The 14,457-nt window shown below is 31.7% G+C and overlaps 1 protein-coding gene and 1 non-coding gene across 3 annotated transcripts; both read right to left on the bottom strand.

Annotated features, from left to right (window-relative positions):
- Positions 1-4,632: 4,632 nt before the first annotated feature.
- LOC126713896 (RHOMBOID-like protein 9, chloroplastic) lies at positions 4,633-14,015 on the bottom strand. Of its 2 annotated transcripts, none has more exons than XM_050413841.1 (7): positions 13,865-14,015; positions 11,690-12,245; positions 9,017-9,239; positions 8,717-8,882; positions 8,088-8,258; positions 5,186-5,340; positions 4,633-4,954 (listed from the first exon to the last, which is right to left on the bottom strand). In XM_050413841.1, exons 2-7 carry the CDS (start codon positions 12,237-12,239, stop codon positions 4,717-4,719), a joined length of 1,503 nt encoding a protein of 500 aa, XP_050269798.1. In that variant the 5' UTR covers positions 12,240-12,245; positions 13,865-14,015; the 3' UTR covers positions 4,633-4,716. The 2 variants fall into 2 exon arrangements, with proteins under 2 accessions (XP_050269798.1, XP_050269799.1); XM_050413842.1 differs by having other exon boundaries at positions 8,717-8,879.
- LOC126716196 (5S ribosomal RNA) lies at positions 12,385-12,503 on the bottom strand. Its single transcript, XR_007652015.1, has one exon. It is a non-coding gene; the product is annotated as a 5S ribosomal RNA (ribosomal RNA).
- Positions 14,016-14,457: the final 442 nt, after the last annotated feature.

Genomic DNA, 14,457 nt, shown 5'->3' with positions numbered 1-14,457 from the left:
TCCTCTCCCTCCATGTTATAAGTCCATCTACTTTAAGGAGTACAACCGTCGTATCTCCTATCCATCCAGATTATGAGTCTGTCCACTAGTTCTTTAGAATGCCAGGACCATCTCTTTTGGCGACTCTGTCACTAATGTCTACTCCCGTTATTTATGTCCGTCTACTTAGGGATTTTATCCGTATCTATATATATATAGGGTGCAAGGCGGTGCAGTGCGGTGCGGTTATCTAATATAAAACTGCACACCACACTACACCATGTAGTGTGTTTACACCATTTTACAAGCAGTTATGGTACAATTTGGCAAACATCCCTACATATAACCCTGGAAATATCAAGTTGGTAAATATAAAAAGGTATAAGAAGATTAATAAAGACCAAACAACCATTTGCTTAGAATAAAGAACCCTAAAAAAGAAAAAGGTAACACAAAACTCTAATGCAGCATGATAGCAAATGAATCAGAGCTTGTAGGAATCAAATACATACCTTAATAGAAATAAGATATAATTTGCCTTTAAGACCAAGCTTGTAGTTAAACTTGACAAAATGGGTCAAAATTTGCTAACCTAATTCGACCCGACCCAACCCGAACCCAAATTTTTTTACCCGAAGCAAAAACGGGTTGACCCATGAACCAACTCCTTTTTTTGTAGGTCAACCAACCCGACCCAACCCGTGACCTGAACCATTTATAATTTAAAAAAAATTGGTAAAAAAAATAATAAAATTAAAACAATATTGGTTCAATTGTTTGTTGTGAGCTTTAAGAAAACAATTGAGACCTTAATTACATGCAAATAAATTGAAAGATGAATGGTTAATGCATTCTGTAATGAGTAATGATTTTTTAGGTATCAAACAACAAAGTACATGCCAAAATAATATGGTTATTGTAGAGTTAAAAACATAAATTTAACATTATAGACATAAAAGAATAAATTTAAAATTTATGAGAAACATTCATAAATGTGAAACGAGTAAAGCCAAAGTATCAATGAAATTAGCACAAATTGTGAATGCTTAGGCCTATTTTTTAACAATTCATGTCCAAAATGAACGGATTTTTAAAATAAATTATGATATTTCCTGGAGTGTGTGTTGCTTAACAATGACATAATATTCATAAAAGAAATCGTGTATAAATAAGTAAACAGTCAAACTTTAATGTATATTCTCAAATTGAAATAGAGTGACAACCACAATTGATAGTAGATTATAAAATTAGTTTTTAAGATTGTAAATTTCTTATATGTTGTTATTCTTTATCAAATTAGTTATCTAATAAGGCATTTGTAATTTTGTTTTATGTTTTGGGATGTTCATATTGTGTAGAAATGAAACTTGTGTATTTATTTTACTTATCTTTGTGCTATTTTGTTTTGGTTAGTAATGTTGGGATTTGTATAATTTTAAAATTATTGAAAAAGTGTCAATTTGTTTAGCTATGCTCATTTTTGATATGAGTGGTGAATTCAAAGTAATGCATTTTATATTAAGTAATTTGCTATGTGACTTTTCAAATGGAAAATACATGTTATTTTCTTTTTAAAATATTTCATGCGAAAAATATGGGACAAGTCGACCCAACTCATAACTTGATTGACCCAACCTAACCCGACCCGACCTGCCCATTTTCCACATTTACTTGTAGTTGTGGATCTCTGTCTCTTTCGCCAAGCTTTCTGTCAACAACAAGCACCTCAGAATTCACCTCCTTTGCTTTAAGAAATACGTACCTCTATAGAAATAAGATATACTTTGTCTCTTTAATTATCAAAATTTAGCAACTAAGCTTGTAGTCGGGGATCTCTGTCGCTCTTGCCAAGCTTGATTGGCTGCCCTCCATGAATGATAATAATGGGCAAGATGTTTAACAAAAGGTTGCTGCATGTGATTTTGTCATAAAAGTTAATTTGGTTTTTCAATTTGAATGCGAAATTGAGAATGATAAGGATAGTAACTAGTGGGTTTGTTTAAATTTGAATCAGTTTGTGATACGCTTGTGGGAGTTGAGAATCTTGAGATAGTGATACACTCGTAGTGGTTCCCTTCTCTTGGACTTTTTTGATAGTTGCTAATGAGAGTTAAGATAGCAGTGGGTATTTTGGAGTAGTAATTTTACTTTGTTATCCCTATTATTAATGCAATTTTAACATTTTCAAATGTGGGCAATTTCATACAGTCTGAAATTGAAACCAAAACTGGGAATGAAATTGTTGTGATAATTGTATGGATTGGGATAAGTATGAATAGTTTTGTTTTCTTAAAGAAGTAAAAAGAAAGTGGATGGTTGAAGCATTTAAATCCAAATAGATAACAAATAGAATTTTTTTAAAGAAGTAAAAAAGAAGTGGAGTGTTGAAGTATTTGAATTAAAATAGATGACAAATAGAAATAGTTCAGAGGAAGAATATTAATGAAACTTAAGTGGGTGATTGGCAACAAAAATTTCTATAAGATTTAAAGAAATTAAAAAAAAAAAAAAAAAAAAAAAAAAAAAACGTGGGTAGTGGCTTTTGTTATTAGCAATAAAAAATTTCAGTAAGTTTGAGATGACTCTTTTAACTTTTTTTTTTTAATTTTTTTATTTGTAGGAAATAAAATTTAAATAAAGGGAATTTGTGTGAGGATACTTCGGTACCCAAATAGGGGAATCCTGTATTAGTAGTATAGATATATACTATATGATATATAATGTTGTTTATATTACATAGTGCATTTATATTTAGTAATAATGGTTTGAGTTATTTGAATTATTAGTTCAAATATTATATATTTGTATTTAGTGCTGTAAATGAATCAAACTGCTTATAAACATCTCGAGCTCATCTCAGGAAAAAAAAATTGTTTATATTCATTTGTTTAGCAACCAACCCAAGCTCAAGCTTAAGTTTAGACTCGATTATTAAACGAGTTAAGCTCAAATATAATAATTTGTCCGTTAACAAACTCATAAACATGAGGGTTCGATTTAACTATGTATAATATTATATTTTTATATGTATATTTGTCTTCAGATATATATATATATATAGACACACTTGAAATTGAATTGTATAAGTTTATAAATAGGTTCATATGGTATAACTTATTATTTGTAGTTTATCGATAATATAAAAATGTTAATTCCTAGTAAAAATTCATAGATTTGGGAAGGTGTAAAATGTTTGAGTTATGATTTTGCTATATATAGGAAATAATAAGTACATCAAGTAGCATGTGAACAAATGGGTTTTCTAGATAAGAAACTGAGCCAAGCTTGAATATGTAGTCGTGTTTGGTTATAAGCTAAAGCTCGGCTCATGTTCAAAATAAAATTAAATGAATAAACTTGAACTTTTAATACTCGGCTCGGCTTGGCTTGGCTCAGTTATTTTACAACCCTATTTATATTTGATATTAGTAAGAGGTTTTAAGATAAAGACAAATCATTGTTTAATTGTTTGGTTTTGTTTGAATGCTAACTTTAATTTACACTTTGTAGTTCTCATATATATATATATATATATATTTTAGATTTGTTATATAATCTTTTTAGAATTTTTTTTAATAATTTATGGGAAATAATCCATAAATGATTTGTATTTTAAGAGGAAAAAAATGTTCAAACTGTTGAAACTTTAGGAATCTATTGTCCCAAATGTTCAAACTTTAGATGTTCAATCTTTAGATGTTCAATCTTTAGAAAGACTCAAAGATGTGAACTTAGGCAAATAAGTATTGCTTCCTTATAATGTGTTCCTCGGTTACAACCATCAATATGTGAGAATAATGATAGAGAGATCATTAGAAAATTTAGTTCAAAATCAATCATAAATTATTTTAGTACAATGAAAGAACATTATTACAAACCCAATTGGTTTCGAGGGAACTAAAACTTCCTCATTGATAAATTGACTACTTTGAGGGAGTTCAAACCTCCAAAGTAAAAACTCACTCAATAATAGTAATATTTTTCAGCCTCCTTGATCAACATCAGGCCATATATATATATTCAGCTTTAAAAGATAAAGTATTTTTTTAGAAGTCTTTACAAGATAAAGTAACATTCAAATTCAAATGAAACCTAATATGTATCTACTATAAGTAGATACTATATATTCAAAGACTAATCTAACAATCTATTCTACTCTTATCTAATCATCCAACCCCTAAAAAAAATACAATCTTGAAAAATTAAATAAAATAGGGATACTAATAAACATAGTGCACTATTTCATTGAGTTAAATTTGGGTAAATTATATTTTTTCATCCTAAACTATCATTCCAATTACACTTTACCCATTAATTATTGATATACATAGTTAAACCCCCCAAAAATTATAACACTGTTTCAATGACCCTCTATCGTCTATTTTGGTTTTTAGTCTAACAGAATTTAGTATTAAAAAACCAATTTACCCCTCTCTCTAAAACAAGCAAATGAGGATAAATTGGTCTTTCAATGTTAAATTAAGTTAGAGTTAATATCAAAACACACAACAAAGGTTAACTGAACTGTATTTTTTTGAGACAAGCTTTCAAACAATTTATTCTACTTTGAATAGGGTTGAAACTGTGTCCATAGTGAAATTTAAGGGCAATATCAAAGGAAGAAAAATAAATAAATAAACAAAACATAAGAAATGAAAAGAAGAAAGACCTATTATTCAAGTCCATGCTACATGAATTTAGAAACACTACTACCATATTGCATCCTATTCTGCACATCTATGCGAAGTTCTCAGACGCTACGGCGTTTAGAGGAGGTTCAATAAAAAAGAGTAAAGAGCTTAAAACAATAATGAAGATGGTGAAGAAAATAAGTGATTTACAAGGATCAGCATATCGCTTAACAAGTGTGATTCCTTCTTCTTGACCAGTTCTTGAAGATGCATCATCCAACTGAAGTGTTGGGCATGTGAAAAAGCCATATGCTGTTCCAGTAAAAGCTGCTCCAAAGTGTGTCCTACAACAGTCAATCCATAAATGGGTTTTAAAATTCAAAAGCCATATAAGTTTTCAGTATTGCATGTTTATCTTATCATTCTTACTTCCAATACATGATGACCATGTGTTTTCATATCCCATAACAATCAGAACTGAATCATTTTATATCGAAGAAATCTCAAATGACCAACTAGAAAAATATATTCATGACAAAATAATGTATCCAAGATTCTATTGGCTGAAACCTTACCAGTCATCAATTGGACCGAAATTGCTTAATGCGAAGCCAAGGAGCGTTATAATTATTGCCTTCTGGAACATACTATCCGAAACATCCTTTGCAATAACGTCTTTGTTTTGGACTTGATAAATGAGCCATGCTCCTATTATGGCATATACTGGTCCCTGTGTGTGTAACGGAATTGGTTAAATATAGAAAGGTGAAGACAAAAAATGATGAGAATCACATATATAGATAAAAGAAAATTGATCACAATGTAGACAGGGACAGACTCGGGATTTTAAGGTAGCGGGAGTTGGAGTGTAAAGAAAAAAAAAAAACCTTCAAATAGGCATTTATATAGTATTAAAAAATTATAAATACAAAAAATTGTTGTTTCTAAATACATTATGATGCAATAATTTACCAACAAAGACAAGAACAAAACAAAACAAAACAAAAAACAAAATAATGATTTTTTTAATACTAGGATAGCTAGGATTTTTTTTTTTTTTTTTTTTGTTGTTGAAGTTAGAGCATTCATAGTGGTATTGCTAAAAATTTTAGCTTTTAACACCTTAAAAAGTTATTTTATCTATTTTACCACTACACTTTACAATAAACCTAATATTAAGTGTTCTATTTTTTTATCACTTCATTTAAAATAATATAAACAACTAATTAAAATAATAAAGGAAGAGAGAGAATTTGAGTTTTTTAATTGAATGAAGAAATATAATCTTAATAAAATATTGTATTTCATATTTAACAATTTGCTATAGTCAACTAGTATTTATATCAGTTTACTATAATTGCAAAAAAAAAATTAGTTTTAACTTCTCCAATAATACATTGTGGGGGCCGGTTAATCAATAAATTATTAAAATCGAGTTAATTGGGCCTATGGTCCATCCGAGGACGTAAAACTGTCCGAGAAGGCCCATATCATGTTATAAGGGTAACCCAACGAAAGGAATGGTAGATATCACGTGCGGTGAGTTCAGTATGCATCCGAGGACAAAATCCTTCTCCGTAATATGAGTCCGAGGACGACCTGAACGCCACATTGTTACAAACACACTTCGGAACTACGTTACCACTAAAAGTGGGACATGGGACCAAGGATAAGAAAGAAAAGGTAAACAAATATCTTCAACAACAGTTGCCTCCGCATTAATTGCCTCTCAACCAACTCTCTGGCTGCATTAATGTGGAGGTGATATCTGAACAGTGATGAGGCAGCCTTACAGCTGCTAGTTGGAGGTTCCAAAAGGTGTTGGATGGGATAGGAAGGGATTCCCGAACCCAACCTACACGTGCGTGGTGAAGATGACACCAAGAGGGCAGTATATAACCTGGAAGAATGCATTGAGAGAGGAAATCGGGACTTCACAAACAAAGAGTACTCAGAAGAAAACCTTATGAAACAAGGAACTAAACTGATTTCAAGGAGAAACTGATCGTGATATTAGTGCTAGTCTATCTATAGACGTTAAGTTTAATCGTATTTCTTTTAGAGTTAACCTAGTTCTTGGACACCCACGCTCTACAAATTTTATTGTTTGGGCCTTCAACGATCGAACCCAATATTTCTTGGGGATCACTACAAATTGAGTCCTTACATACATGATTTTTGGTTTTTTTTTGTGGTAAAATAGTTTTTTTTTTTTTTTTTTTTGCTAAAATACAATCACCTTTATAAATGTTTTTATTGTTTTTGTTAAGTTTTTAGGTTGAATAGTTGTTATTTGGATGAGGCTAGCTAGGTTTATTAAAGAGAATAGGGACCTAAGATTTTAGAAATGATCTCAACTACAAAAATAAAATATATAATAAGTATAAAAAATATATATAAAAAAAAAAAATTGGACCCAGGGCCTGGGCCCACCCGGGTCCCTTAAGTATACAATATCAGGGAAAAGTACAAAGAAATTGCCAATTATACACCCCCATGGAAGAAAGTATAGATACATAATAATAGCTAGCCATCCAACTTCACCGAGAGTTTAAGTGATTACCATTACTTGACATAGAAAGTGATCGTCTAAGGAACATAAAATGCTGTGAGTTTGATGCAAATGGCTTTATACTTTTTATGATATTATCTGAATGGAAGGCTTGAACTACGCACATGATTGATGGATTTAGTATGGAAGGGTTATTCAAGGACCTATAATAGTAGGATTTTCTTTGTAAGACTGCCAAAAGCAGATGGAGCCTAAAATGTTTAAGCCAAGTAGAATATTAATGTGGACCAATCACCAACTCAATTTCGATCAAATGAGCATCTTTGCTGAGTAAGAAAATTATGTAGTCACTAGAGCAGGATTTGGCCCCAGCTATGCCATGGCAAAGCAAGAAGCCAATCTATAGAAAATTATTTATTTATTTGTATGAGATATTGAACTTATATTTTATTTATTTATTTACTATTTCTTTTTAGAAGAAGATATCGAATTAATATGAATCTAATACCTAGCTACTAGTTCAATTTTCCCCTAAATTTAGAAGTATTGCAATGATAAGACCATTAAACTAACTTACGTAGTAATTAATTTAAAACTTTTAGTTCAAGAGGAACTGTGAGGGTTTAGATATTTGACAGCAACAAGCCAACTAATAGAGAATTATACGTATGAGATATTCATTATACGAATTCAATACCTAGCTGCTAGTTGATTTTCCTCTAAATTGAGCGCTTATGGAAGGATAAAGCTACTAAATTTATCATGTTTGTGCAATACAAAGTTTGAAACTTATTTTAAGTATGAGCTGTGTGGGTTTAGATCTTCAACATTTGTGACATATGATCTTCTACATGGTCTATCATGAAATGAGACCTTACCAACCAATACACAGTATTACTTGATCAAATAAAAACAAGGCATAACCTAAACAATGAATAAAAGAAGTGAAGTTGCAATGTTCTTACTGTCCCACCAACCGTTGGCTCTGCTGTGTGAAGAAAGCTTGTCAAGTTGCCAGAAATTCCTCCAAGTATATAGATCAAGAAAAATGTAAAAGAACCATAGCCTTTACAAACTTGAGGACCAAATGTAAGAAGCCCCCAACAACCAAGAGCCATGTGAAAAAATCCTGAGTGCTGCACATATGAATAGGTTTTGAGAATCATCTTAGCTCAAACAAAAAAAAAGAAAGAAAAGGTTTTGAGAGATAGCAAATTTGATATTTTGAGCCACACTGACTATTAGTACTGTTGAATATGAAATCATTATCTATATTAAATCAAGCCACTGTTTTTCATAGACTCGAGTTCTTAATGCTTCCAAGCAATCAATAACATTTCAAAAAAGAAAAATCAGATCACATTATGCATCATGTCATCTACTTCAATTCATGATTCGGTAATAAATTTCAGTGATGACCCCAATTATTTGCAATAAATAAGTTACTGACCTATGACCCTATATGCATCCAGTTTGCCAAAATGTAGCAGTCAAACTATTTGAAGTGGATTTTGATGTCTGATAATTTTGAGTTAAAAAATAAATGCTAAACAGCAATAGAATGGAAACACGAACCCAATCATCAATCTTGTACCAGAAACATGGGCGTTAGTAGCCGCCACCATTCTCCAACCAAGATCAATTGGTTTATCTTTGCTCCATATAGTAATGGAAGAGAAAGGAGCTCTAAGTCAGAGTTCCTTATCGGACTTGCTATTTCAAACAGGAAAACCGCAATGTCTATAGAAACCAATAAACTTCTGCATCCAAGATTAAGATTAAAGAAGCTTTAGAGAATTGCAAGTGCACAACATGATATGACATGAAAAATAAAAGCAAGAAAAATACACTATGTCAAATATAAAAACGCAATTATGACAGACCAGGGCTTTACATTAAGTAGAGATTGGATGTTTCATCATAGTCATACTGCCGTAAATCTTGAGAGCTTTCAAGGCTAATACCACTGTTTCTTCTCCTTAGTTCCATGTAACTCTTTTGTTCCTCTTCATCATCTCTTCTAGAATTTTTGATGATAGACAACGGTTTTTCTGCTTGATTTCCTTTGGCAGTGTTTTCAATGGAAGTAGATGAAGGGTAATTTTCTGAGTTTGCGCCTGAAGGATGAGAATAAACTATAATATCAGTTTTCGCTATAATTAGCAATATACATAATAAATGTAACTATAGACTTAAGCATTGACTGCACGCTAAAAAAGAAGCATTGTCGTTGGTAATAATCATATTATCACTACTTTTGGCAGCCAAAATCCTACTTTTATGCCCTTAGAATACGACAAATATAATTAAAATTTTACGTTCTTTAATTTCTAGGTAACAAAAGAATACAGCGCTCATACTTAGGGTGTGTTTGGATAGAACTTATTTTGCTGAAACTGAAAACTGAAAACTGAAAATACTGTAGTAAAATAATTTGTAAATGTGTGAATAGTACCGTGGGACCCATTTTTAATGAAAAAATTGATAAAAAATGAAATTTGTGGGTCCGTGAACAGTGCATGGATGCACTGTTCACGTAAAACTGGTCAAATGTTGCGGCTATTGTTCATGTACAGTACATGAACAGTAACCGCTTGTGAGGGGGAAAACGCGTGAAAAAAAAAAAAAAAAAAAAAAAAAGGAGAAAACGTAGAAACTGAAACGCAACGCAGCAAACGCCAACCCAAACACACATTTTAAGTTTGCAGTTGTCACTAACTGATAGCAGAAGAGAAGAACCAAAAGCGTAACAGAAAGCCAAGATATTGGTTTATACCAATCGTACATATTTATGATATCTAAAGTATGTTACAGAGATTACATTGAGTGCATTTAGTTCGCATAATGAGACAAGCATTGCAACAACATTATCATAATGTCAACATTATGGTGTTTAGTTCATTTATTTGTATAAAACATTAGGGTAATATAAGATTACCAAAACATTCACATTACCATAAATCATTGCAATGTGATTACCAGGGCCGGCCCAAGGCCTAGGCCTAAGGTCCCAAAACCCAAAAAAAAAAATTCCCTACTAAAAAAAGGTCCATCCCACTCCCTAAAGGCCCAAAATTTTATAAAAATATAACATTTTTAAAGAATTGGTACTTTTTTTAAGAGTGGTGTTAAAGATATCACAATTTTACTATAGGTTTAAGCTTAAGTTTAAGTTTAACTGACATGTCACCAATCATATAAAAAAGTAATTCAAACATAAATAAATTAAGTTGTTAAAATTCATCAATTACAATTATTATCACATTATATTGTGAACATTTTGTAGTATTTTTAGTATTTTTCTTTTTCATTTCTAACAAGGCTTCCAAAATAGGAGACCAATAGAAATTGAAACCAATTGAAACCCTAAAATGTTTCAAAAAAATAAATGCTGCAAATGTGATAGATCATCAATGATTAATCTCTTCTAATAGTTTGAGATCTTAATTTTTGTAAACTAATCTCCTACAAAGACACACACCAAATAATATCTATTTATCTCTTTCTCTTAAAAAGAATATATAAAATTAAAATTTAGATTACAACTATACTTAACTATGCATAGTCATGTATCCAAGTTAAAGTAAGTTTCTTTTTTAAAAAAATAATATTTTTTTAAGTTCTTTTTGTTTAAATTTATTGTTCAACTATGACATTCAGTTATTTGTATGAAATTAACCTTAGTTTAATTAGTATTATTCATCAATTTCTATATTTACATCAAATTAGTCTTAATTTAATTAGTATTATATAAATTTATTTAATTAATGTTTACATATAAAAAGGCCTCTATAAAATTTTCGCCTTAAGCCCCAAATTTTGTTGGGCCGGCCCTGGTGATTACCTTATTAAATAATGGTAATATTTTTTTTTTTACTCAGGAGAATGACTGAAACAAGGAGAAACCTCTAAAATACCCCAAAATCTCTAAAATGACCTTAAAACCTCCAAAATGACCACAATAATCCCAAGACCTCTAAAATGACTAAAATACCCTTAAAGACTCTTAAATAACCAAAATACCCCCAATGGAATACATGATAAGACTAGAAAATTTTCGGAGTTGTTTTGAAAAGGCATAACACGAGAAACCACTTGAAATTATTGGCAAGACTATTGCAGACAGCAGCGATTTGAAGTTAAGGTTCCATACTGAGGTGGAAAAACTGATAACCAATCTAGGAACTTTAGCTACAAATTATATTACAATTCAGTCTTCACTAGAGAAGTGCTTTCCGATTGGTCTGAATGGTACAGGATTTGAGTCACAGCCTAAAAAAGTAGACTAGATGTGCAATACGGATAATAGTTCTGCATCTCACGATTTAATTTTCCAATCAAGAAATGCCATACATCTAGAACTAGCAGAGTCCAAATATCAACTAAAACTGCAAATATTATCTATCAAAACTGCTTAGTATTATGCTCAATAAGTTAAAGAAGATGCAAAAATGACAAGCATTAGTAGATTTTATTTCATTATATGCTAAACTGATGAGCAGGCTTTCTTAATTGAAACCAACTTACTCAACAGGGAGAAATTTTCCAGAATACTGATATATATTACCTTTTCTAAGTTTGCCAAGGTAGATTTCGAGAGAGTCCAATTCCTTCTTTGATCTGAACTGACTATTTCTACTATGTAGTTCCTTGGTGTTGTTTGAATTATCCGGAGGCAGTTTTGCATCATCTTGAAGTTTTTCAAAATAAGAATCTAATGATCTCAACTGCATCTCATTAGTACCAGACTCTGATGCATAACACATCATGGAGAACTTTTCTCTGTGCAAATCATTGTCTGAAGTGGACCTTAGGTGGCTTTCTCTAAGACAACCCCTTTGTAGGACATTCACTTCCATCATGCCCTTGAAATGTATAGAACAAACTCGATTACAAGCTAATCCTCTAGGTGCTATCCCTTCTTTAATCTTAGTTCTTGTCAAGATATCAGTAGTAGGATATGAGCCATGCCATCTCCTGCACATAAAGCAGCTAGTAACATCTGCAAAGGCAATACACTCACTCAAGAATCCTCTCTCACTATGCCTAATCACATTTTGAATTGGTTGAGTTTGGTCCTTATAGGGCATTTTATAGCATATTGGAACCACAGCCATGTAATCCTGAAAGAAAAACAGAACAAAAACATGTCAACAATTAGGTCTATCCAAGGAAAAAAATGTGTTCAATGTAAATATGAATAAAAATTTCCAAACAATTTCATTATTCCGAAAATATGGAAATGTGGTAAACTAAAAGAGAGGGGTGCAACACGAGGACTTCCCAGGAGGTCACCCATCCTAGTACTACTCTCGCCCAAACACGCTTAACTGCGGAGTTCTGATGGGATCCGGTGCATTAGTGTTGGTATGATCGCAACCAAAATATGGAAATGTGGTTCCTTTTAGATGATGTAATAAAGAATCCTTTCCAACCACAGTATCACTTTTGCTTTTCGGGATGGACTAGTAGGACAGTAGTACTTCATTTAGCAGAGAAACAGCAAAAGACAGTTGTGTGTATCTGTACGTGTCAGCCTTTCAGGGGCAGAGGAGATTATCCAGAAACAAAGCCAAATTATAATAGCTTAGCAAAAAGAAAGCCAAATTATAATAGGTTGAAACCATAGATTGAAGTTCAAAGGACATATATAAGGTCCATTAGATAGTTTCCATGATTAATGAAATTTTAACTCAAGTGATCATTTCAAGCTAATCCCCAGCAGAATACAAATCCTACGTACCACTTTTTGTGTTCCGTTTTATGTTTCACCAATCACAACTTGCTATATATTTGTTAACTTTCCTTATAAAATAACCAAAGTTTAAAATAGAAAAAAATAAACACATGACAAGTTGTGACTAATGGAACATAAAGTGGAATAGAAAAAGTAGTACAGAACCTATCCCCTCACTATTAAAGATCAAATTTTTGTATTGACAAAATTCATTGATGACTAAACATTTATTAATATGTGGATAGGAAATGATTATTTGTAAGAAGTTATTTCATATGACAAGTGTTTTGCCTGGAAAAAAAGTCGTCAAAGTTCAAATCTATCATGTCTTGTTAAATTCATATCAAGTAATTTATACTAAAAATTGTTCTTCAAATCCCTTGATTTTAAATCATCAAATCCATATGGAATCTAATTGAATTCACTAAATTACACAACACACAAGTTTAGCATGTTAAGAATCGTCTGGATTCTCATGAAAATTGATGTGCAATATATATAGAATGAAATGGAGTGCCAGTCTATAACTAGAATATTCTACTCCCGGTCTCTACTTCAAAAACTCCATGAACCTGGTTCGTCTGACTTTACGTCATGCCCCATAGTAAACGAGTCCACCATACCCGTGGGAGAACTTTGAATATGAACACTACTCAATTAGAACATGGTAACCAAAGCAACCCAATTTGTCTTTTACACGAAAACGTGAAAATTCAGAATGAACTATATCATGTGGGGTAGTCACCAATAATAGAAGACAGCATATCTTCCCACAAAACAAAACGGAAGAAGAGAGATAGCTATCATCATATATTTGGCAGTTGAGAATGTAAGAAAGGAAGAGCAATACAACATCCAAATCTTAGTTCTCCATCAAACAGTAAAACATGACACCAACTACGTACTTAGCCAAGTTGATAACATTTAAAACAAACCAACCATTCAACCAGAGAACAGTTAAAAGCTGAGTTTATAAAACACAGAAAGGAGGTGGGTAGTTATTACCGTTAGAGAAGACAAACTATATTTAGTATGAATTCCCTGACATTATGGAGGATTCTTGGACATCCCAATTAAATGAGTTGCAGAGGTTTTTGGATACTTCTTCTTAGTACTTCTCTCAGTTGAACATTAATAATTGAACATATAATTGAAAACAACACCTACGCAGGAACTGAAATCCAACGAATCCTGCCTTATCTCTGTTGGCCCATTCAGATGTTGCCACGTGTGAATAGCAAAACCCCAACCTTCAAGTGGTATTGGATTTGCCCCACCACGAATTTCCTTGGACCCTACTGGATCAGGTTACTCTCATATCTTATGGTATGGTTTCTAAAATCGGACGGGACTAAAAATAGAATGGAGGATATTTATGTACAATATTTTGATACTGTTTTTTAGATTCTTATTTTAAAAATTTTTTTTACGTGGATTTTTTCTCATTGGATAGAACTTTATTTTTTAGTTATAAGGGTGTGTTTGGATAGAACTTATTTTGCTGAAACTGAAAACTGAAAACTGAAAACACTGTAGCAAAATAATTTTTAAATGTGTGAATAGTGCTGTGGGACCCATTTTTAATGAAAAAATTGATA

This window comes from Quercus robur, chromosome 2 (assembly GCF_932294415.1).
Source record: "Quercus robur chromosome 2, dhQueRobu3.1, whole genome shotgun sequence".
Classification (NCBI taxonomy): Eukaryota; Viridiplantae; Streptophyta; class Magnoliopsida; order Fagales; family Fagaceae; genus Quercus; species Quercus robur.
This window is presented reverse-complemented; position numbering and strand designations above follow the sequence as displayed.

What these genes read in the sequence shown, in the direction of transcription:
- LOC126713896 (XM_050413841.1), bottom strand. Translation starts at nt 12,239, where the DNA reads ATGGCTGTGGTTCCAATATGCTATAAAATGCCCTATAAGGACCAAACT. An exon ending in CCTTGGCAAACTTAGAAAAG is followed by an intron (nt 9,240 to 11,689) that starts GTAATATATATC and finishes CTCATCCTTCAG; the next exon opens with GCGCAAACTCAGAAAATTAC. An exon ending in TTCGGTCCAATTGATGACTG is followed by an intron (nt 4,955 to 5,185) that starts GTAAGGTTTCAG and finishes TGACTGTTGTAG; the next exon opens with GACACACTTTGGAGCAGCTT.